The sequence below is a fragment of the Physeter macrocephalus genome, chromosome 11 (assembly GCF_002837175.3).
Source record: "Physeter macrocephalus isolate SW-GA chromosome 11, ASM283717v5, whole genome shotgun sequence".
NCBI classification, from domain to species: Eukaryota; Metazoa; Chordata; class Mammalia; order Artiodactyla; family Physeteridae; genus Physeter; species Physeter macrocephalus.
In genome coordinates, this window is record NC_041224.1 from 25,834,222 (window position 1) to 25,858,125 (window position 23,904).

Consider the following 23,904-nt stretch of genomic DNA (forward strand, 5'->3'; position numbering starts at 1 on the left):
CACATTTTTTTTCCTGTTTCTAGATTCCTAGAAATTTCTAAACGTGGCCAGTACCATCTCAATACAGAGTTAGGTAAGGTGAATATTGAAAACATACAACAGAAAAGGGAAAGATTTCTTAAATCTGTGAACAAATACTTGCAAATTGGGTCAGAGCTGAGACATTCCCGGGCAGGAAAGGCGGCTTGGAAGGAAACATCGTTACGAAAATCAGCGAGGACGTCAGAGGAGCATAAACGCCACAACACGGGACTCACCCGGCCCCCAGCCTTCCCTCCCCCTTTCCTGTGGGACAGCGGCCTCCCCTCCCCCGGGGAGCCAGAGTGGGCTGGGCCCTCCCATCCTGCAGGCCCAGGACGGCCTGCCAGCTTCTTGGGACCTGAAAAATACATTCTGGGCTCCAGAACATGAAAGAAAAACCCTTGCAAGACTGAAATTTCTTAAGTTTATTAACAGTAACAGGTGAGCTTCAATAAGGCTGATTTGAACTCTGGCCTCTTGATGACTGCCAGGAAAGAATAATTATTCATTGGTCAAATATTTTAAAACAATTTAAAAGCTTAGTGCAGTGGGTTTTCAGAGGACGGAGAGAGGAAAGGGGGCCCCAAGACAAAATTAGGATGATTACCGATTTCACTCGGTAGGTGCTTCCCAGCCGGACATTTTTAAAAGGTTCAGGTGTGGCCCCCAGGCTCTGAGGCTCCGTAATGGATTTCTCGTTCTCCAATGTAATCAGGTGTTTTCACTGTTCACCACTTCTAGGGAAAGAGGCCCATCTCCTTTTGTAAAAGAGCATTTTCTCTGAGCAAAGCTACCTGTTTCAAGTTTCACAGCAAGTTTCCATTGCTGTAGAATCTGCAGTGTCAGAACCGGGAGGCCAAGAGGGTCCCAGAAGGGGACCTGGGTGCTGAAAGAGGCTCCGTCACCTGCACCGTCACACAGCTAGATGGTGGCAATCCTCGGACTTGAACTCGGTGTTCTTCGAGGTTGAATCTGTGCTTCTCCTGCATCCCCTCGGTAAGCAAAGCTGTGTTGCCTTGGCTCTGCCATTTCTGACTGGTTTCCTTTGAGCGTGTTGGTCGTCTGTCTCTCCAGGCTGGAACTGTGATCTTTTCGGTAGATTAGGAGGACTGTGGTGTGGTGTCAGAGGCACGGGATTCAGAGTCATATAGATGCCGGCTCAACTGTGGCCAATGCAACTACTCTGAGCCTTGCACATACCAGGGGAGCAGAGAGAGCTCCTTCCGAGGGCTGCCTGGCAAGAGTTTCAGCTCAATAAATCTCCTGGCAGGACCCCCCATTTGTTGGTGTAAAATTAGTCATTTATTCACGCCATCTTTTTGTTTTTTGGGGGGCTGAGGCCGGCCTTGGGAATGCTGTCTCCCCCAGGCCATGCAGAATCAAAGGCCCCTTTCGCTGACTTTCTAGCCCCTGAATCTGCTGGTGTGGGATCTTCTGGGCTGAGCTCAGCAAAGCTCCCTGAGCAGTAAATGGTACAGAGGGAAAGATGAACACATGAGGCTTTCCAAAAGCAGTCATCTGTGGTGGTGATCAGAAAGTTTTCATTCAGTATCCCAGTGGAAGGAAGCAGAGATGCAAATTAACCCCCAATTTGTATTTGCCTTGGGGGCGAATTATATGACACTGGTGTTTGGGTAGCAGATTTTCCTTCTGGATTATCTTCTGCTCCGGCGATTATTAAGATTTATAGCGAGTCCCTGAGGCACTTCAGCTCACAGGTTGGGAAGCCAGCCTAGAGGCCAGAGGATTTCCTGGTTGAAGGCTATGGTGCCGCTCATACAGAAACTGGAAAGGCAACTTGGTTTTCCTTGGAACGTGTGAGAAGGCTCTGCTAACTTTCTCCAAAGCCCGGAGTTTATAACACCCTCTCCTCACTGTGGGATCTATCAAGAGCCACACAGCAACTCCCACGGGGGGCAACCCGCAGGGGCCCCACTGGCGGATTATTTTTGAGCAGATCATGACGGCCAGTCCTTCACAGGCTGGGTTGAAGTTTCAGACAGTTGTTTATCAGATTCGTAGTAAAACTCCACTGGTGATTTGCCAATAGTCAAATCCCACGTCCCCGGTGCACTGGCAAAGTCCTCCAGGGGTCGCGCTTAGTCCAGCCCTGTGTTCTGGAAAGCTGAGGGGCAGGGGTCAGGTCTTCAGGCCGGCCTCCCTCCAGCCCAGGCTCCCCGACAAGGTGGGCAGCCGGCGGGGGGGTGGAGGGCATCCACGGCCTTTTCGGCAGAGTCTGGGACCCTCCCTCTCCCCGGCCTCCACCTGTAAGCTGGCGGTGATGGTGGCCCCGCTCTGCTGGATTCTGGTGGTGACTGAATGAGGAGGTACGGGGGTGCTGGTGTGTACTGGGCTCCAGGGACTGGTGGCTCTGATGATCTTTCTTCTTCTGAGGAACATTCTCAGTAACAAGCTCCTCCTTTCCAAGAAAACATTCTTTTTTACATTTATTTATTTTTGGCTGTGTTGGGGCTTCATTGCTGCGCGCGGGCTTTTCTCTAGTTGCGGCGAGCAGGGGCTGCTCTTCGTTGCGGTGCGCGGGCTTCTCATCGCGGTGGCTTCTCCTGTTTCAGGGCACGGGCTCTAGGCGCGCGGGCTTCAGTAGTTGTGGCGCACGGACTTAGTTGCTCCGTGGCATGTAGGATTTTCCCTGACCAGAGCTCGAACCCGTGTGCCCTGCACTGGCAGGTGGATTCTTAACCACTGCGCCACCAGGGAAGCCCTCCAAGAAAACACTCTTTTTCACCTTCCTAAACTCTGGCAAAGAAAAAAAAAAAAAAGGCCAATCTCAATAGAAACCCACTAGGGGACCTCCCTTCCAGGGGCTGCTTGCCCTGTGATTAGAATGAGAACCACCTGGTAGAGCCTCACGGGTCTCTGTCTTTGCTACTAATTACATTTACGGCCACTCTATTCATAGGTAAAAAAAAAAATTGGCCTTAAAAAACATGATCAGCCCCGGGTGTGAGCTGGTGGAGGAGAGGTCTGGGACATTTCTGGGGCCTAACTGGACCAGAAGCCAGAAAGTAAGACGTTTAGGTCCTAAACCACCTTTGGGGAACTCAAATGCTTGAGGCTAGTCTGGATTCTTTACCAGAAGCTGAGCAGAGTTTGGAAATGCTTCCGGACGAGGTGATCCTTCGTGGGGAGAATGTGTGTTCTGCGTCCCTCCTTTCTCTCCCTGATGCTTTTATCCTCAGGTTTAGCCCAGGGTCCGGGTTCCCAGTATCCTGGTGGCAGGGACCTTCATTACAGAAGCACCAGGCACCTCCTAGACGTCCATCAGCACAGGCATCAAAGAAAGAGTTCACTGATTTTCTTCTCTCAACCAGCTTACAGTCTGGTTGGGAAGTTAAAATTGCCAGTCCCTCTAAATAGGTAATCTTTAAAAGACCCCATAAGATTATCCCAAAGCCAGAGGCATGATTATTTCTCAAGAGAATCAAGAGGATTTTCAGAGGGGAGAGCATCTCGTGGAGATCTGCGATGTTTCTGTCGTGGGCACCTGGCACCACCTCCACCTTGGGGGCCCTTTCCGGTCACAGAGTCGGGCTGAAATCATCCCTCCTCGCCTCAGTTTTATCTTCACCTTCTCCCCTGGTGGGGGGGCATCCCCTCACCTAAGGTCCTGGGAAGGAGCGTCACACATGGGCTTTCCTATGTGCTCACAGCCTTCCGCTCACGTTAGCACCCGACTCTCCAGGTCACCCCTTCCCCAGGGAGCGCTGGCCCGTAACCCAGACCCCGTGCACTGAGACGTGACTGAGGCCGGAAAAGCAGGCTGGCTCTGCCACAGTCACTAGGCAGCGGTGGTGTCTGGGGGTCGGAAGGTCACGGGTGGGGCCGGTACGGGGGAACCCTGAGCGCTGCCCACTGGGCTCACGGCGCCCGGTTCCTCTGGTGAGGCCGCTCAGTGTGACCAGACGGGCTTCCTCTTCTGGAGGAAGGCCTTGACCCCCTCCTGGCCATCCGGCAGGCCCAGGTTGTCCACCAAGGTCTGGGAGGTGAGGTGGCAGGCGGTCCTGAGGTCCTGAGCCAGCTGCCTGTAGAAGGCGGCTTTGCCCAGCGACAGCACGGGCCGGCTCGGCGAGGCCACCTTCCTCGCGATCCGCACGGTCTCCTCCTCCAGCCGCTCCTCCGGCACCACCCTGCTCAGCAGCCCGTGGCGCAGGGCCTCCCGCGCAGACACGGGCTCCCTGGTGAAGAGCATCTCCAAGGCCACCTGTGGGAGGGGACAGGGGCCGTTACTTAGGCAGCGGCCATCCTGCGACCCAGCGCCGCCCAGGCCCCACCCGCCCCGGTTCACTCTGCAGAGACTGTTTGTACCCTGACGCTCGGCCCAGTTACCTGCTCCTCAAACACCATGTCCCCCATCACCCCTGAGGTCTTCCATCCCCAGACTCCTGCCAGGGATGGGATCCATGAGCACCCAGGAGAGGGGGGGACCCTCCTCATCTCCTTCAGGTCACGTGTCACCACTCTATTGAAATCATAGCTCACACCCCCGCACCATCCCCCCTTCTGGCTGCATTGTCTTCCTTTGCTCTTTCACCATTTACTATATATTTTACACATTCATTTTGTTTATTGTATTATCTCCTTTGTTGGCACATAAACTTCACTAGGTCAGAGGCTTTTTTTTTTTTTTTTTTTTTTTTTTTTTTTTACTGTTCTGTTTATTTCTGTATCGCCAGCACCAGAAGAGTACCTTGCACGTAGTAGGCAGCCGCCAGGATATTTATTGGTGAGTGATTTAAGGAGTGGATGGATGGAGGCAAACACAGTACAGGAGAGGTGATGCCACAGTCCTGCAGAGGCCAGGTCAGAAGGTGACACGGCTTCCACTGGTTCTTTCTCTCTGGCTGTTCAGCCTTGGAGCCCAGCTGCCACGCCGTGAGGAAGCCCAAGCCACACTGAGGCTGTGCTGTGTGTGCCCCTGACCAGCCCAGCCGAGGTCCCAGCTGAGAGGCAGCCTCAACAGCCAGATGTGGGAGCAGGCGGGCCCTCAGACCACTGCCCCCAGCTGTCACGCTCCCCTTTCAAATCTTCCCAGCTGAGGCCACGGACACTGTGGTGCAGAGATAAGCCTTCCTCTCTGAGCCCTGTCCAAGTTGCAGATTCACGAGCTAAACAAATTACTATTGTTTGGAGCCACTGAGTTGAGGGTGGTTTGTTATAGATCATTGGACTAGCTTGCGGTATCATCAGCACTTAGGTCATGGTTTTTTTCAACCTCAGGGCTATTGTATGTTTTGGACCAGATAAATTTTTTGTTGTGTGGGGCTGTCCTGGGCATTGTAGGATGTTTGTGGCATCCCTGGCCTCGATCCACCGGGCAGTAATACCCCTGTCTCAACTTGTGACAATCAAGGCACTGCCAAACGGCCCCTGGTGCGCCAATATTGCTCCCAGTTTAGAACCACTGATTAAGGTGGTTTTTTCAATCATGAGACTAGATCGTATCACGGAGGGATTGGGCTTTGGTGGAGGAGGAGAGGCCAGAAGGCGGGTACAGATGCCATCGTAGGTACAGATGGAGCACACAGTGGACTGGACTGGCCACCAGGGACAAGGCGATGTTGGCCCCATTTTCTCCTCTGCAGTTGGGGAGAGGACTAAATCCCAATGCTGTCCAGTTTTGGAAATTTCATGATGACGTGTTGGAGACAGCAGGAGCTACAGAGACTATTTCATAGTTGAACAGGAAGAGCATTGTCACTGCAAAGCATGTTTGAAGTGCCTGTTTGAATGTGGAGCTAAAAACCGGTGCTGCTGATCCAGGGCTGCTAAGTAAGACGCCTCTGAAGACTCCCAGCGAGTCCCAGCGAAGGGCAGAGGCCAAAGGGTCCGATCTGGGGAAGGAGCAGGAGAACATGAGAGTCACCCCCTGTCCCAGGCACTCATGTTCCTGGCCTGCCTTCGGCTTCTTACCTGGTCCTACCTAGTTCATGGCCCTCTCTGGCATCAGTGTCCTTACCTGCCTGGTGGGGTAACGCTATTTAGCACCACACTGATTTATAGGGGTTGTACCCCCACGGATTAGATAATAGAGTGGCATTCACTGAGAAAAAGAAAGCCTATTTTATGACAAACTATCACAATCTTTACTTACTGTTTCCCCTGAAACTTCAGATGAGAGAAGAAAATACCTCCTCTCACCCTTTTCTGTAATCAACCCTTGTTAGGGTCCCCCTAACGAGGTGGTGATTCCCAGAGTATCTGTATTAAACGCAACCAAAAGCGCCTGAAGCCAAGGCTGATCCTCAAGGCTGACCCCTGGTGTCTGATGTCCCCAAGTTCCAAACCCACTTACCAACCACACGAACTTAAGGGGGCAGTTTAACCCTCTGAGTCTGTTTCCTCATCTGAAAAAATGGGAGTAAAGATTCCCATTCTCCTGCAGAATTGTGAAGATTGGAGAAAGCTGTGTAAAACTTATACTACAGTGCTGGGCACCCAGGAGGCCCCTAGTAAATGCAGTGCCTGTTATTAACAGGCTTCTTCCTCCTGTAAATTTGTATGAATCTCCAATGTTGGCTTTAGGTATCAAGGCCCCTGATTATTTAAAGCAGAGGGGTCTCTGGGGTTCCTCAAGTCACTTGTAGGAGAAGAACTAGCTGGTGGTGCGTCAGCATTCGGGCTGCGATTTGGCAGGACTGGAAGGGAAGGACCTGACAGGGGATCATGGCTTAACTTCATCAGCCGGGAGACCTCCGGTGAGTCACTGAGACCCCAGCCCTTATGTGAGGTGGGCTGTTGAACATACGCCTGTGGTGGCCACAGCGTCACCGTTAACATGCAGATTCTGACGCGGTGGGTCTGGGGGGGGGCCTGAGACCCCCGGTTCCCAGGCTCTCTGGTGATCTGCACGCGGGCTGGGTAGCAAGGCTTTCACTTAACATCCTCTCCATCTTGCAAGTTCTACTCTGATCTAATCAGACAATTAGGAATTCAGATCCCGCAGATGCACAGAGTTACTGTGGGTAAACTGGGGGAAGCAAGCGTTCCCGCGGAGACCTGACTGGTTTGGGAAGCCGGGGCTCTGGTCTTTCACGTGCTCCCCCCCCCCCGCCCGTGGAACACACTGCTTGAGGGGCTGGGCGAGACCAGCTCTGACTGGGGGAGGGCGCAGCTGCACCAGGCAGGTCGTCTATACGTGCAACGAAGATGCATATTTAACTCAAGCCGGGGGAGGGGGACACTGCACACGTGGTAAATGATTCACGCCCAGGCTCAGTCTGGCTGGAACCCGAGGGCTCCTCGCCACGGTTTCTGCAGGACAAAAGGCAGCGTCCTCCGCACGCTGGGCAGTTCCCTAGGGTGGCCAGCAGAGGGCACTGGCGACCCACACCTGCCGCCTCAGCCGTGTTGAAAGGGGCGGAGCTTCCCGACCCGGCCACTTTGCAAAAGGCACCTGCTAGTTTCGCTTCCCGGCGGATGTGCACGGGGACGCTGGCCTGTCACCCACGCAGGTGGCGGCCCGTGTATGGATGCGTCCCTGTGGGTGCAGCCAAACACTGACGACAGGCAGGTGTGTTTTGGTCGGTTTTAGATTTTTGTGAATCCCTAGTTTTCCTCCTGGGGGGGCCACGCAGGTGAGATTTATGCAACATGGTTCTGAGAACTGGGCTTCCCGGGAATTTAAGGTCTGTTTTTGTCAAAAATTTTTTTCCTTCTTTCTTCTCAAAAACGAATTTAAAATTTGACACATATGATCAATTTTTAAGTTTCTGGGACTCAAGTATAAGCCTTGATTTTTTTTTTTTTTTTTCCGGTTCGCGGGCCTCTCACTGCTGCGGCCTCTCGCGCTGCGGTGCACAGGCTCCGGATGCGCAGGCTCAGCGGCCATGGCTCACGGGCCCAGCCGCTCCGCGGCATGTGGGATCCTCCCAGACCGGGGCGCGAACCCGGTTCCCCTGCATCGGCAGGCGGGCTCTCAACCACTGCGCCACCAGGGAAGCCCCAGCCTTGATTTTTAAAGTTTGTTTGTTTTTAAGATTTTTTTAAATGAGAATTTATTTTAAATTTTTGTCTGTGTTGGGTCTTCGTTTGCTGCGTGCGGGCTTTCTCTAGTTGCGGTGAGCGGGGACTACTCTTCGCTGTGGTGCTTGGGCTTCTCATTATGGTGGCTTCTCTTGTTGCGGAGCACGGGCTCTAGAGCGCAGGCCCAGTAGTTACGGCGCACGGGCTTAGTTGCTCCGCGGCATGTGGGATCTTCCCCGACCAGGGCTTGAACGCATTCCCCTGCATTGGCAGGCAGATTCTTAACCACTGTGCCACCAGGGAAGTCCTAAAGTTTGTTTTGAGAAAGAATAGATTCTTATCCGGAAAGTACGGCTGATTTAAAGGTTTCAAATGCTTTAACATGGAACCTTCCAGAATGTTAGGTGTCAAAGCTGAACAGCAGCAGGTTGGCCAAGCAACCACCTTTAATGTGCAAAAGGTCTGGAGATTTGATTTGCACAATTATAAGATACTTCGTTCATAAACTGTGACGATAACTTTGTGATGCATTTTAATTTAATGTGCTGGTACCAAGCAGGGACTTAAGAAGTATTTATTGAATTAATATATAACATTTAAGGTAAATGTGTATCCTGGTGGGATCCAGACACCCCCCTGAGTCTGAGGACACTGGAGCAAGCCGTTGTGTTCTGAGGGTCACCTTTTCCAACGTGGAGCCCACGTCCAGCTGGTTTTCATAAGTGTGTGTGTTTGTAGGTTATCTGTCACCAGAATTTTCTCACAAACACATATTTCTGTAAAAGCTAATGAGGAGGTGCATGAAAGGCAGGTGTGCTCCCCTGAACCTCTTGGTCCTGTGGCTTGATTTCCCTTGGCGCTCATTTCTTTTGTGCCTCTGGCATAGAAGCAACTGCTAATTTTCCTAGTTGATGCTAAAATGGTTAATATATTCTAGAAAGCAATTTAGATTCCCTACTTCCTATGACTCTGGCACCCCCTTTAAAAACAGATTTCCAGTTGAGAATAAGGATGTATTTTTCTAGAACAAGGAAACCACCGGTTTCCACTTAAGAGCTGTTCAGTAAACATTCTTTATGACGTTATAGGAAGGAGGAAAGCTTTGTGAAGAAAGTGGACTTCACTCGGGTTAGCAACGACAGAACAACTCTGACAAGGCAGCTCCTTCTGGGGTCAGATTCGACACACCATGTACAGGACATTCCTGCAACCACTGCAAACCTGACACACTCGGTGTATCAGCTACTTTTAGTCTGTTCTGGAATGAGACAGATTGCTTGCAAACAGGAAGCCAGCGACAAAGTGTCCTAGCCTCTTATACTGGCGTATGTCACCATGCTATTATAACTCATGGGCAACCTTTCCGTGCAACAAAACTGTGTCTGAATTGCATTTCAAATAAGAGTGCAAAAAATGTTCACCTTTATGAAAGCAAAGAATATCTAAAATCCTAACCAGCTGTATTGAGGGGTAGGCAAGAATGAAAAGCAGTGATTTACAAACTGACAGCCACTGGGATAACCTACCAACATGAGACATTAGTACATTCAGCCAGCTCTGCTTTGGGCAGAATGTCCTGAATCAAACGGTACTTTCAACAGAAAGTTCTGGAACTCACCCTCAGGCACTGGAGGATCACAGCTAGCAAGGGGGTGCAGGGAGTTCAGTTACCTTTCTCGGCACCCCTCTCCCCAAGGCCACCCCGGGGGTGGAGCCTAAGAGCCCGATGTTCACGCCCGGCGTGGCAAAGGAGGACTTGTCACTCGCCACAGCAGTGTCACAGCTGGCAACCAGCTGACACCCGGCGGCAGTGGCCAGGCCGTTCACCATGGCAATGATGGGGACCGGGTGGGTCTGGATCAACATCATGACCTGAAGAGCAAACACACCTGCTTCGCTTCCATCCAAGAGTGAGGTGCGACAGTAACACTTAGGATTTTATGTGACTTTACTGTTTTCAGAGCCCTTTTCATATGCTATCAGTGTATCAGATTCTATGACAAAAGGGGAGGGGAAGTCACAAAGAGAATAACTTTCATGAAATATCGACGGTGAGCCAGACTGTGTGATTTGGTCTTCCTGAGATCCAGGAGGAAGGAACCAGGACACCAAGGCTCACTGGAGAAGTAACCCCCTAAGGCCACCAGATCCGCGAGGGGGGCTATGGGGTCTGAGCCACCTCTGTCTGACTCCAGGCCCCTCGACGGTGAGCCAGACTGTGTGATTTGGTCTTCCTGAGATCCAGGAGGAAGGAACCAGGACACCAAGGCTCACTGGAGAAGTAACCCCCTAAGGCCACCAGATCCGCGAGGGGGGCTATGGGGTCTGAGCCACCTCTGACTCCAGGCCCCTGGTCTGTCCCCCAGCATGACTTCTGTGAGGATGCTGTCCCCTCAACCGCTCCCCTAGCAGCCCTGCTGCAGAAGAGGGCTGACTTTGACCTCTGGGGAACAAGCAGTTCTGTCCCAAAGGTGCCTGCGTGGAGCTCTTGTGTTAAAAGCCTGAAACAGGTGGGAAAGGGCCTGGGAGGTAATTTCCTTAGTAATTACTTCTCCAGTTACCACCATGATTCTCTCTCTGAATTCTATTAAGATGGTGGGGAACACCCCACTGTCATCAAAATAAACAAAATTCCAAAATGCATTGGCACAAAGAGGGGAGCTGGAAACTGGCTCAGGTGAGACCCCCCCGCCCAAATCTCCAGAACTTTAACTTAGTTTTGCAGCTTATGAAATAACTTGGCTAATTTCTCCATTTTTTTCCATGACACTCTAAACAGATTGTGTTACTATGATGACTTCAGTGTATAAATGTTTGCCCTTCGACCCCGGCAGGAGGGAGGGGAGGCGGGGACATGGGCTTGCTTCCCACGCAGCCGCTCCAAGGAAAATGACCTTCACGGATTCCAAGGTTTTGCCTAAGGAACTTACCTTTTGTGTTCATGAACATTTGGTACTTGTCAGCTTTATTATAAAATGACCAATTATATATTTAGGGATATGATACCATATTCCTGACTTTGGGGGTTTGCTTTTTGAGAATCTGGTAAATGCTAATGACCCTCCTCCAGAGGAATGCACATATATGTACCAGCACCCCAAACTGCTGGTGCGTATAGGGGGTTCGTGCACATACGTGAGGATGGGGAAGGTGAGGGGCGGGCAGCGCTGCTTCTCAGTGGATACAGTAGCAAGCAGGCTGCACAAGAGCGTCTAAGGTCTGACTGCAGAGACAGAAAAGACTGTTTCAGCTCTGAGTGTCATCTGTCACCTCATCAACTGAAGGTATGAAGAGTCACTTGGCTGTGACTTGGGTGGCACAGTCTGTGTCCTGCCTGTCGTCTAGGAAGGACTGAGATTCCACACAAGCTGGTGGGAAACTTAGGCAATCCAGTAGATCACCAACATTAAAAATATCCTACCCTTGATCTAGGAATTCTAAGAAATAATCTGAAATAGGGCAAAAAGCTGTCTGGACCAAGATATTCACCAAATCATTATTTGATAATAGTAAAAACTATAAATAATATAAATATACAAAAATAAGTAAATGGCTATATAAACTAAAATATATTCCAATGCAATGGAATGCTACATTCTCATTACAATGAAATTTTCTGAGAGAAATATCAGCATGGCGGTCTGCAGTGGGGCTGCTGGGGGCTGACACCCCATCTATCACTTACTTTCTGCCTATCCCTCAGTCTTCACATCTGTAAAATGGGTATAATGATAGTAACAACCTTACAGAACAGGAAGATTATGTAAATTAACATGTCTAAAGTTCTCAAAATATCACCTGGCACATAGTAAGCATTCAGTGCTATGATGATATTATACAATTATACTGTATAATCACACCCATGTATGATCATTCAAACAAATGGGTACACATGGGAAAGGATGAAAAAGAAATACAGCAAAATATTAATTACAGTTTTCTCTGGGTGGTATGATCATGGGTGTAGTATCAGTAATTTATTTTCCTTCCTTTTGTTCTTCTAGATTTTCCAAATTTTCTATAAGAAGTATCTATTACTTTTATAATTAAAAAAATATTTTAAATAAAGTTAGGGCAGGCAGGCAGCACAGGGTGGGAAGAAAAGAACAAAGCTGCAGGCTCTCCCCTTCTTTGGGGGAGTTCCTAGGAGCCTGGGGATTGTAAATTCAAACACAACCTTCCAGGTCTTATGACGGCCTACTTGTGAGGGGAGAAGAAAACATATTTCACAGCTTGATTTGTAAGATCTAAATACTCAGACATGCTACCTAGGCCTCCCTCTGCACTCTTGTCCTGGCCAGGCAAACGTCAGAGTGAGGCCTGGGTGGGGCTGGGGCCTTCAGCCTTTTCACGCCACCGTCCACTTTCAAGTTTGTGCCCTGGTATGTTTTTGTAAAAGGGTTTTAGGCGTGTTGAGTCAAAGGGCAGAGCTCAGTACTCTGTGTCCTTCAGCCTATTTATTTACCTGCCCTCACGTGGGCACTTCTCGATGAGGGCCAAGGAGCAGCTCGGCTATGCCTGACCTCGCCTCGGAGCCAGGTCAAGTTTGTGAGGCACAGAACCTTCTACTGAAGGGCTTTCTCAAAGGTACAGCAGCCGTGGAGCCTCCCACAAGGCTGCCCACGCTGAGCCCAACGGCACTGTCGACTTGGCCTGGGTTTAGAGGCAGTGCTGGAGTTCTCCCAGGTAGCCCCACTTAAATCCTCCGTGTGCGTCCTGCAGGGTCGCGAAGGCCACTGGGCCCAGGCAAGGGACGTCTGTAAACGCAGCATCCGCGGATTCCCTCCACGTCGGACCCCTCCGCCAGACCGATCCGCTGTGATGGATAAACTGGGCTCCGCGGCGGGCGGAGCTGACCACTGACCTAGCCTCGCTGTACTCCGCGTGGGGTGGCGCGGCCGGCGGCCCGGCCTCCTCCTCCCCTCTCTCTTCCCGGGTCCCGCCGGCCACCTTCCCTGGGAACAGCCCCGCACGCCTGAGGGCCGCTGACCTGATGCCGTCCAGCTGCCGCGTGCTGGTGGGTCGCGACCCCGGCTCTGGCCGCCCGACCCCGGCCGGTCCCCCGCTGCAGAAGCCGGCGGTGAGCGGAGGCCACGGGCCGCGCCGGAGCCAGCCCGACCCCTTCGCCCCCAAGGCCCGCGGCGGCAGCCATGGCGGCCAGAGACGGGCCGGGGTCGGACGCCGCTGGACCGTGGGCTCTGGGCGCTCCGAGGGGCGCGACGGCGAGCCGGGCCGCTGCGCTTCGACCGCTCCGGTCAGCGGGCAAAACCGAGTCGGGGATCGCAGGCCCAGGATTCGACCGGACTCTTCTCCCAGGCCGTACCCAGCCCCCGCCGCCCCCCGCCGCCCCGCCGCCCCCCGCCGCCCCCCACCGCCCCCCCCCCCCCCCCGCCACTGCCTTTTCAAATAGTTGCCTGATGAATTTATGAAAGATTACGTTATGCTGATTTCCTTCTTTTGGCTCACAAAGATGTTCTGAAAGCTTTGTAGTTTATAAAGAAGAGTCCTTAAGCAGCCCCAGGCCTTGCCCATTGCTCACAAAGGGAAATGCTGCGGGGGGGTCCCGGGGCCCCTAGTCTTCCGGCCCCGCCCCGACGCTCCGCCCCCCGTAACCCCTCCCCTGGCTCCCCGTCCGCCCTTGCTCCACCCCCTAGCTCCGCCCCCGATATCCCTACACCGCCTCTGATCCCTCCCCCCCGCGCCGCCCCGCCCCGCCCACGGGTCCTTGGCGCCCTTCCCGGGAGAAGTTGAGGGCTTGGTTCTGCGGTGAACGACTCTAAACCTGCAGGCGCGCTCTGAGGGTTTTTTCCCTTCCAAGGCCAGATGAAAGGGTTTAAAGGAGGCGAGGAGTGGTGTAGCTTGCTCCTTTTTGTTACAACACCAAGAAAATAGTGGTTTGCCTAGATTAGGAGGAAAATGAAGTGTCGGCAGGTCGCGAATGATTTGAGCTAGGGACGCCACCTTGGTACGCGGGCCTCTCACTGCTGTGGCCTCTCCCGCTGCGGAGCACAGGCTCCGGACGCGCAGGCTCAGCGGCCATGGCTCACGGGCCCAGCCGCTCCGCGGAATGTGGGGTCTTCCCGGACCGGGGCACGAACCCGTGTCCCCTGCATCGGCAGGCGGTCTCTCAACCACTGTGCCACCAGGGAAGCTCAGGGACGCCACCTTTTTACAAATTGCTTTCTCCTACCCATTCTCTCCCAGGCCTCGCATGTGATCCTAGGTCACTACTTGAGCTGTATCCCACTCAGGTATTGGCATTTGAATGCTTTGTGTCTTCTCTTATCGAGAACCCGTGGGATCTACGTTTATATCTTGCGTTTTCCCAATGCACCAAGGAGGGAAAGGGAGGCCCTTTTCAGGATCTAAGTGGCTGGCACGAGACAGGGCACATCCTGCGGCTGAGAGCTGAAGTGTGATGAGAATATCCTCATTGTCATTTGCTAGTTAACTGCTTCCTGTATTCATTAACTTCCTAAAGTCTGGAGATTTACAGGATACTTGGAAGGAAGGGTCTGGGCCCTCAAGGATCTTCCAGTCTGTAGGGTTGACACCATGCCCAGGACCCTCCTTGGGCTTTGACACTGAGAAATTTTGCAAGGATAACAATTATACAAAGGCATCCACAGGCGGGGCCGTTGAGGTTGCACAGTGGCTTAAAATAGTCACACACTGGATTCCTTTGAGTGAGGCACCCTTTAATTCTCAGCTTCATAACTGGACAGATCACTTATGTACAGAATAATATTTTGAAATATCAATTGGCATCTCTACCAGCACCACCACTCACTCCATTTCCTTGGTCCTTGTTCCATTCAGGCAGTTGGGGCAGAACTCTGAGAAACACAGGGGCAATTCCTGGCTTTCAATTTGTAAAAGCCCAGCCTTGGGATTGGAAAGAACACCATGCAGACATAATAGATTTGGGGAGCAGTTGATGAATAGGAACAAGGCCTTTAACCTGTGGCCAGATTAAGGTCCCCCAGGTTTGAGGGCAAAGATAGGGCAAGTGGGACTTCAGGAAAATCCAGAAGAGAGTGGGATTTGGGGAAAAGGGTGTGCCAAAGCCTCCTGGAGGAGAATTGGGAATAGTGGGACGGATTGCTCCTTTCCTTGGTAGAACTCCAGGTCACTCATGAGACTCTGGGTAGCACGGAACGTCTGGGCAGATGGACCTAAACACCTCATAGAATTTCCCATGGTCCAGTGCGGTGCTGTGACAACAAACTTGTCCCTGTCCTCTGAGAGGGGATTGGAAACAGCTGAGAGAGGTCTGGACCTCAGGAGGCCCTGAGGTGGGGAACAGAGATGACTCAGCAGGTGTGGACTGACAAGTTGAAGACAAGGTGAGGACGAGGACATCTCGGGTGGATGCTGTCACCTGTACCCTTCTGGTAGACTGGAATATGCTGAGGTGACAAAAACAGCTACAACAAAAACAAGTCTATGTGCCCCAAACAACCAAGCCTCATTTCTCCCTCACACTACTGTTCTACTGCAGATCAGCTGAAAACTCTGTGCTGAGTCAGCCCTGTCTTTGCCTTGGGACCCAGTGGAGCAGCCTCTATCTGGAAAGTTGCCAGTCTCTGGGGCAGAGGAAAAAGAAAGGATGGGAGAGGACTTCCCTGGTGGCACAGTGGTTAAGAATCTGCCTGCCAATGCAGGGGACACGGGTTTGAGCCCTGGTCTGGGAAGATCCCACATGCTATGGAGCAACTAAGCCCACGTGCCACAACTACTGAAGCCCGTGTGCCTAGAGCCTGTGCTCCACAGCAAGAGAAGCCACGGCAATGAGAAGCCCGCGCACCACAACGAAGAGTAGCCCCCGCTCGCCGCAAGTAGAGAAAGCCTGCGCGCAGCAACAAAGACCCAATGCAGCCAAAAATAAATAAATAAATTTATAAAATTTAAAAAAAAAATAAGGAATGGATGGGAGAGGCATGAACTGGCACTCGGTCTCATGATTCATTTGCCAAAGCAAGTCACACCACCACACTTACCTTCAGATGTGCAGGAAAGTACAACCCTCCCATGTGTTCGGAAGAAGCAAGTCTTTTTGAGCAATGATTGCTTAATGATGACCACAACTGCCCAAGCACAGAGCCTTGGTGTTATAAATGAACAGATGCTTATTACTCAGGGATAGGGAATAGAATTCCAAATTGGCTTAGTTTCTGCCACCAGGCAGAATGGAGGTTTGAAATAGAAATAAGCTGAGAAATAAAAGCAAGTTAAATCCTTAGAACACTCGAGTTTGCACACTGGGATTTGTGTCCATTCTCCCAGTCATGCCAAGTGCTGCAGAAGAGACAGAACATGTTCCCTGAGGCTGTGAGTCATGCAGGATCAAAAACTCTGACCAAAGTGGTCACCATCACGGGCCAGAGTCCACCACTGGAGGACCTTTTCCACCTTCTTACCAAGATGAAGTGTCATTGGCAGGACGGGAGGTTTGACTGGGAAGAGATAAAGAGACTGCTCCCTCCCAGCATAGGAGCTGGAGTAGAGGAGAGAGAGACCTGGAGTAGAGGGTTTTGAGAGAAGGAACGAGGAGGGCACTCAGAGCGTGAACGTCACAGATGAAAGTGGAAGGTTTCAGAGACAACTACCACCTGCTTCTAAACTTTATTTAATAGGGAACTATACTCAATATTTTGTAATAACCTACAAGGGAAAAGAATCTGAAAAAGAATAGGTACATATGTGTATAACGGAATCACCTTGCCGTACACCGGAAACTAACACAACATTGTAAATCAACTATACTTCAATTTTTAAAAAAAAGCACTTTGAAAATTGTAAAAAAAATTTTTAAATTTAATAACAGTCGCTCTTTATGAAGACCCCCACTCTGTGGCAGTGCCTGCATTTAGCGCATTCCTTATGCCAGCTCAGGATAACTTGTGAGACAGGTGCCATTAACCTAGTTCAGAGAGGCTTCGCCAGCCCCACTCGGGCTCAGCCCAGCAGTTACAAACTTGGGACTGGCCGCTGGGGGTCACCTGAAGGATGGGCTGCGGTGGTGGTTTCCATGCTCATCTAAATTCCTACACTTGCTCTCCCATCCCTTTCATGTCTTCTTCCTCCCCTCATCTTTCTGTGCCTCTAGCCCTGGTTTGAGAGTGGAGAAACACACAAAGACGGAAGTGGAGATGGACAGTCATCGCTTTATCCAGGCGGGAGTCGATACTGCTTGCTGAAACGCTCATCCATCCTTAAGCCGTGCGAGAGTCTTTTCACTCGGGTTGTTTCTCCAGGCCTCCTCTGCCTCTCATTAATTTTGGTCGGGGCTGCTTGTCTTTCTTCTCTCTTGTTCAGTGCCCTTCTAATCTATTTTTCCGCGTAAGCCCCGACACAATTTGATTTCCAGGTTGCTAGCAGGCTTCTCTCCGGCTTTGATTTATGTGCGCCTTCCCTGTGCCGCATGTCTTTGCCATATGGATGTGTCTTCGCTACCTTTTCTCAGTTTCTTTAAAGACCCACCGATGCTTGGCAGGACGTTGCAGAAATAATGCAGAATAAAAGACAGTTCTAGGGAGCCTGGCATCTCAGGCTTGATGTTGGAATGAAGGAAGATTTAGAACTCCTCAGGGTGCAGAGAAAGAAAAGTGAAAGGCAGATTTTCAGCTGCTTATGGAGCAGTTTTTGAACTTCTTTTTACTGATTTTGGGCCCTTCGAAGACAGGCACGTAGTGACACGGTGCAGAGTACAACGTGAAAGACCTGGGGGCTCAGTTTCAGCAGAGGTTCCTCTGGCATCCGGCTGATTCTCCTGTTCTAGCTTTCCCCCCTCATTATCCCCACGCCTGTCCCTTCTCCCCACCACCGCCACCCCCAGGAAAGTCATAGGAGGATCAAGCGCCTACACACCAGAACGTTTCAGACGTTCATTGTTTTACACAGCTGCACGTGCTGTTCAATGCCCCAGTTTTATTTTGTATTTTATTTATAATCCACCAGTCATTATCCAAATGCCTTTTGCAAACCTAAAACTTCTTCAGAAAGACCCATGCCTTAAGGTGGGTGAAAATTAATTTAGAAACGAAATGGGGTGGGGAGCAAGGTGCATGGATGAAATGAACTTCCTTTATCCCCACTTAGCACAAATTCGTGAGTTTGCTCATATGCCTTAAACCCAGTGAATTCAGTAACATCAGGTAAAGGATATGGAAAAGCGGTACGAACAGATGACAAGGGGTGTGTATGGACAACGTTTTGAATGAGCTTGCAGAGTTAAAGGGTCCCGTTAGTGGAGTTGATAGACTTTTGGAGGGCGAGAGGTCATTCAGGAGAGGCGTGTTGAATGTTTGATCCATTAAACGGTGCAAGACAAGGACAGCCATGCAGCTCAACACTGTTCATGGTCTCTGAACAGAGCACCGCAGGGGCGGGAACCCGCTGGTTCCTGTCTTTCCCACCTCCTGCAGCTGCATCACACCTCACCATGATTATAATCCTGCAACAGCAGAGGAGGTTAAGAGGAGGTCAGTACTTGATTTATTTGCTTATTTATTTTAAATTCATTTATTTATTTATTTTTGGCTGCCTTGGGTCTTTGTTGCTGCACGCGGGCTTTTCTCTAGCTGCGGCGAGCGGGGGCTACTCTTTGTTGCGGTGCGCGGGCTTCTCATTGCGGTGGCTGCTCTTGTTGCGGAGCACGGGCTCTAGGCACGCGGGCTTCAGTAGTTGTGGCCCACGGGCTTCAGTAGTTGTGGCTCACAGGCTCTAGAGCGCAGGCTCAGTCGTTGTGGCGCACGGGCTTAGTTGCTCCGCGGCCTGTGGGATCTTCCCGGACCAGGGCTCGAACCCGTGTCCCCTACGTCGGCAGGCGGATTCTTAACCACTGCGCCACCAGGGGTGTCACGAGGTCAGTACTTTAAAAAGAAAGGAGAAGCAATGGGCATCCTGGCATTGAACAGGTTAACCTTCAGCCAAATGGAACATTCCACCATGCAGTGTGGTCTACTGCCGGAATATTCCAGAGAGCCTCAGTAGCAGGGAGTTAAGGGAGTGTTGGAGGGGAGGAAGGAACGAGGGGGGTTTGCTTGACCAGAGGTGAGAGGTGATTTTCTACTTGGTTGCTGGGAAGGAGGGAGGGGGAAGGTTTAGCTCTTGTAGTTACTAGATTACTAGTTGACGACCTCAGCCAGTGACCTCTGAGCCTTGTTCTCTCATCTGTAAAATGGGGGGAATAATTTAAATAATTTGCCTAATCCATTCCTTGAGCACATCACGTGCCAGGTATTGCTCTAGGCACTGGGGAGACAGCAGTGCTCACAGCTATGTCTTTACTCACAGAGGGCTTGGGTTCTAGGGAGGGAAGTGGCAAATAGATTCGTGGGAAGTGTGTTGGATGGTGATGGACACCCTGGAGAAGGATAAAGCAGAGGGAGGGGTGTTATTCCGTTGTAAGGGTGGGGTGGGTCAGGGCATGTTTGATATGATGGTGTTGGAGCAGAGAACCGGAAGTGCAGGGAAAGCCCAGCGGGGTGCTGGGGCAGGAGGGCTTCCAGCTGGTGGCTGCAGGAGCAGAGTGTGAGTAGGAGAGGTGGCGGGGCCAGTTGATACTGGCCTTTTATTTAGGTGGCAGCAAGCCCTTGGCTTTTTCACACTGAGCAAGGTAGGGACCCGCAGGAGGTTTAAGCAGGGGAGTGAGTAGCAGGATTTGACTTGCCCCCCACCCCCCGATAAGGGCATCATCTCCACCTCTCCCATTCCCCAAGTGAGACAGCTTGGTCAGAGGTTAGAGAATCACAATCTATCATGAACCCACAGCTTCTGGCCTCGTTTCTCACTCCTTCCTGGACGTCTCCAACTGGGTATCATCCTTGCTTCCCAAAGCTGAGAGACCCCGGTCCAAACTCATGCTCTGCCCTCACTCGATCACACTTCTTCCTTTTGTTCCTACGCAGACTCAAAGCTTTCATGTCTCCTTGAGGGCCTGGAGTGTCTCCTTGCCTCTTCCCTAGACAGAGGGTTCCCCACCCCAAACTACATCCTGACCACCTTTCCCTCTCGTGGTTCACTCCTATACCCCCATTAAGACAATTGCAATGGCCTCGGAATCTGGCCTCCCTGCCTCTAGCCTTTCCCCTTGAAATCCATCCTGGAGCCAGATTAGCCTTCCTAGAGCCCTTCTCTCCATCCCCATTGGCACCTGCCTCAGTGCAGTCCCCACTGTCTCACCTGGCAATTGCAGGAGCCTCGCACCTGGTGTCTCTGACCTGCCCATACCCCCTCCTAGTGCATTCTTCACACTGGACCCAAGTGACGTTTATCAGCTGTATGTGTGGTCACACTCCCTCCAGCTCTCCTTGGCACTTAAAGTGCAGGCTCACTGCTGTGACTTGTAAGGCCAGCATGGACGAGTGTCCATTCCCTCTATGCCATCTCTGGCCACCCGCCTCCCTTGCCCCTGTCCTTCAACCACATCAGCCTTTTTTCCAGCCTCTTGAGCTCAGCAAAATCATTTTTTCTTTAGAGCCGTCACACAAGCATGGAAGGTTCATTTCCCGAAGCTTCACCTGGCCGTCACCCACCTCTCCTTCAGTTCTAAGGTCATTGTCTCAAAGGGCACGTCTCTGACCCCCAAACTCAGTGAAGTCCCCAGCCCCTCATTATTCTTTATAGGACCCTTCATCTGCCTTATCATCACCTTTAATCAGGTATTTATATGTATGAATTCTTCTTTATCACCTCTCCCCTCTATAAGCTCTGTAAGAGCTGGGCCTGTGTGTGTTTTCCCCAACACCGTGTGCCAGGCCCAGACAGGCACGCTGATAGCTGTTGAACAAGACGGTTGAGTAGATCAAGGAATAAACGAGCATCCCTTCTCTGGCTCCACTATATCACCCAGGGAAGTCCAAGTTTGTTGGACCTTAATTCCATCCTTACTCTTCACACATCCGTGCTCCAGGAATGCAAAACTCCTTGCTCTTCTTCCTACACGTCCTGCGCTTTTCTGCCTTGATGGTTTTATTATGCCACTACTTAAAATATTTCGTAAACAAAGGAATGAAGGACTGGTCCTAAATCATACCCAGTCTTCAAGGCCCGTATCAAATGGGCCGTACCTGCCATGAAGCGTAAACGATAGCTCCAGCTGGAATTAATTTCGCCTGCTCTCTGGCTTTCATAGCACTTTCTCTGTAACCACTAAAGGCATTTGTCACGTTTTACCTCTTTTTTTTCACGTTTCTTTCTGCGTGTCTGATTTTCTCTACGAAACCACGAGTTTCTAGAAGGCACGATCCATGTTCTCATCACCTCTGTATATGCCACCGCGCGATACTTCAGCGTAAGTGAGGTAAAAAAATTATTACGGGTTATTGATTCAAAGGGATTACGATTTTTCAAAGCACTTAAATGGTCGTTCCCTCTAGAAACACATGGAGGTGCCCTAACCAAGCGAAACGACACAGACTGCTCTAGGTGGATTCGTTTCTAAACTATTTTATTTTTTTTTAAATATTTATTTTTCAATTGAAGTATTGTTGATTTACAAGGTTGTGTTAATTTCTGCTGTAGAGCAAAGTGATTCAGTTATACATATATATATACATTCTTTTTTAAAAATATTCTTTTCCATTATGGTTTATCACAGCATATTGAATATAGTTCCCTGTGCTATACAGTAGGACCTTGTTTATCCATCCTGTATATAATAGTTTGCATCTGCTGGTCCCAAACTCCCAATCCACCCCTCCCCCACCCCCCCACCTCTTGATAACCACAAGTCTGTTCTCTATATCCATGAGTCTGCATTTCTAAACTATTTTAAAGATGATGGGGTCCCTTCTGAATTCTGTCTCACTGATCATCATATTGACCAGCTGTGGATGACAGGAAAGAAAGGTAAGAGGTGATTTAGTGGGTAAAGCAAGAGAGTTAATAAATTAAAAACAAAGATTGCATCTGGTCAGAGAGACAAGGTGAAACACAACGCCTGCTTTCTCTGAATGAAGGGCCCTGTGATCGCAGACTATGGATATAATATTGATATCATGGGCCTCCAAATAAAGAAGGGCTGGGGGCTGTGTCATGGAACGAATTGTGCCCTCTCAAAATTCATATGTTGAAGCCCTAACCCCCAATGGGAGTGGTATTTGGAAATGGGGACTTTGGAGGTGCTTAGGTTTACATGAGGTCATGAGGGAGGGGCCCCATGGTGGGATTAGTGTTCTTATAAGAAGAGAGACCAGAGCTCTCTCTCTGCCATGTCTGGACACAGTGAGAAGGTGGCTGTCTACAAGCCAGGGAGAGGGCCCTCCCCCAAAACCTGGCCATGCTGGCACCCGATCTCCAACTTCCAGCCTCAAGAACTGCAAGAAAATAAGTCTCTGGGTTTTTTTTTGTTTTTTTTTTTTGCGGTACGCGGGCCTCTCACTGTTGTGGCCTCTCCCTTTGGGGGCTGCCTTTCAAACCCTCTTTCCTGTCAAGGAAAGATCCATATTTAGGTAAGAAAATGCTGAAACATAAATCAGGCATAAACAACGGGATTTCAATCCCCTATCAGATCTTCTGATTTTGTTTTCTTAAAGTATACGTGGTGTTTTGAAGACCTATGGTGTTTTGAAGACCTATCATACGTGTAATAAAGGAGCACCGTTAGCTTTTTCTTTCATAATGGGCGTGTTGGTGGCAAATCTCTTTCATTAGTTTGTTTGGACCAGAATTTTATTTCTATTTTCGAATGTAATCCTTTCCATTCTTAATGTTGGGACATTATGTGGGAAATGGGCTCTGAGAGCTCTGTCACCTGGGCTAAATTGATATTTTTTTCCACTATTGGTCTAAATGTGCAAAGCGTTAATTATAATTAATCCAGGGATGTCTATACAACAATAGCCATAGAAATTGCTACCTGGGACACTTTGGCACGCCTGGATTTACACGTGTCAAACCATCGCTTTCCCGATCCCTCCTCACTATCCTGTGCTACTGTAAGGCCTTTACATTTTGTAATTTGCATGTTTATTTATTTGGATAAACTGAATTTGAATAAGCTGAATATATTGGTAGAATTGAAAGGTGCAATTTAAAATTAAGGTGGTTTATGGACTTCCCTGGTGGTCCAGTGTTTAAGACTTCACGCTTCTAATGCAGGGGACACAGGTTCGATCCCTGGTTGGGGAAGTTCTGCATGCTGCTTAGGTGGAGGTGCGGCCAACAAAGAAACAAACAAACAAATAAGGTGGTTCACATAAAATTAAGGTGGTTTATGGACTTCCCTGGTGGTCCAGTGTTTAAGACTTCACGCTTCTAATGCAGGGGACACAGGTTCGATCCCTGGTTGGGGAAGTTCTGCATGCTGCTAGGTGGAGGTGCGGCCAACAAAGAAACAAACAAACAAATAAGGTGGTTTACAAGCTGAAATAGAAACTCCTCCTTTCCATCCTCCAGCCCTCCTCGCAGCTCCATCCAGCTTCCCAAATGGGCTGTCCTGCCTCTCTAAGTGTGGGTGTCTGTGTATAATCACACTCTGCATACAGAGGGGGCTGAGTTTCATATCTGGGTCAACATAGTGTAGCTGTGATAACATAAGCATCTTCTTCCTCATCCTCCTCCTTGGAAAAGGCAGGAACCTCAGGGAAAGCTTTGAACTTCCGCATGCATGGAGTTGGTGAGGGGGTACTGAACGGATTATCACTAGATCTTAAGAAGTAAAGAGGGCCCAGTTTATAGCTAAGTCATAGATCTTTTCTAAATGTATGTATTTTATAACATGTAATATAAACTTAGAATAATACAGTGTAATATTTTAAAACCTGCTTTTTCCCCTAATAAATGATAAATACTTCCATGACACTGAATATTCTACAAATGAATAGCAGCATGCTATTTTATAATATCAATTTACTGTAATTTATTTAACCAATCGCTCTTTTTTTTTTTTTTTTT

At 50.1% G+C, this 23,904-nt stretch overlaps 1 protein-coding gene across 1 annotated transcript; it reads right to left on the reverse strand.

Annotated features, from left to right (window-relative positions):
* Positions 1 to 467: 467 nt before the first annotated feature.
* ECHDC3 (enoyl-CoA hydratase domain containing 3) lies at positions 468 to 21,084 on the reverse strand. The gene is made up of 5 exons (XM_055088453.1): positions 21,078 to 21,084; positions 12,677 to 13,253; positions 10,554 to 10,614; positions 9,676 to 9,933; positions 468 to 4,243 (listed from the first exon to the last, which is right to left on the reverse strand). The coding sequence occupies exons 1-5, from the start codon at positions 21,082 to 21,084 to the stop codon at positions 3,932 to 3,934; spliced, it is 1,215 nt and encodes a 404-aa protein (XP_054944428.1). The 3' UTR covers positions 468 to 3,931.
* Positions 21,085 to 23,904: the final 2,820 nt, after the last annotated feature.

Bases quoted from the DNA above. Each gene is read 5' to 3' on its own strand.
- ECHDC3 (XM_055088453.1), bottom strand. The intron at 9,934-10,553 runs GTAATTACTAAG...TAAAATCCTAAG, and splicing joins TCATGGTGGTAACTGGAGAA to TGTTACTGTCGCACCTCACT. The intron at 4,244-9,675 runs GTAACTGAACTC...CCCCTCCCACAG, and splicing joins GGAGAGGGGTGCCGAGAAAG to GTGGCCTTGGAGATGCTCTT.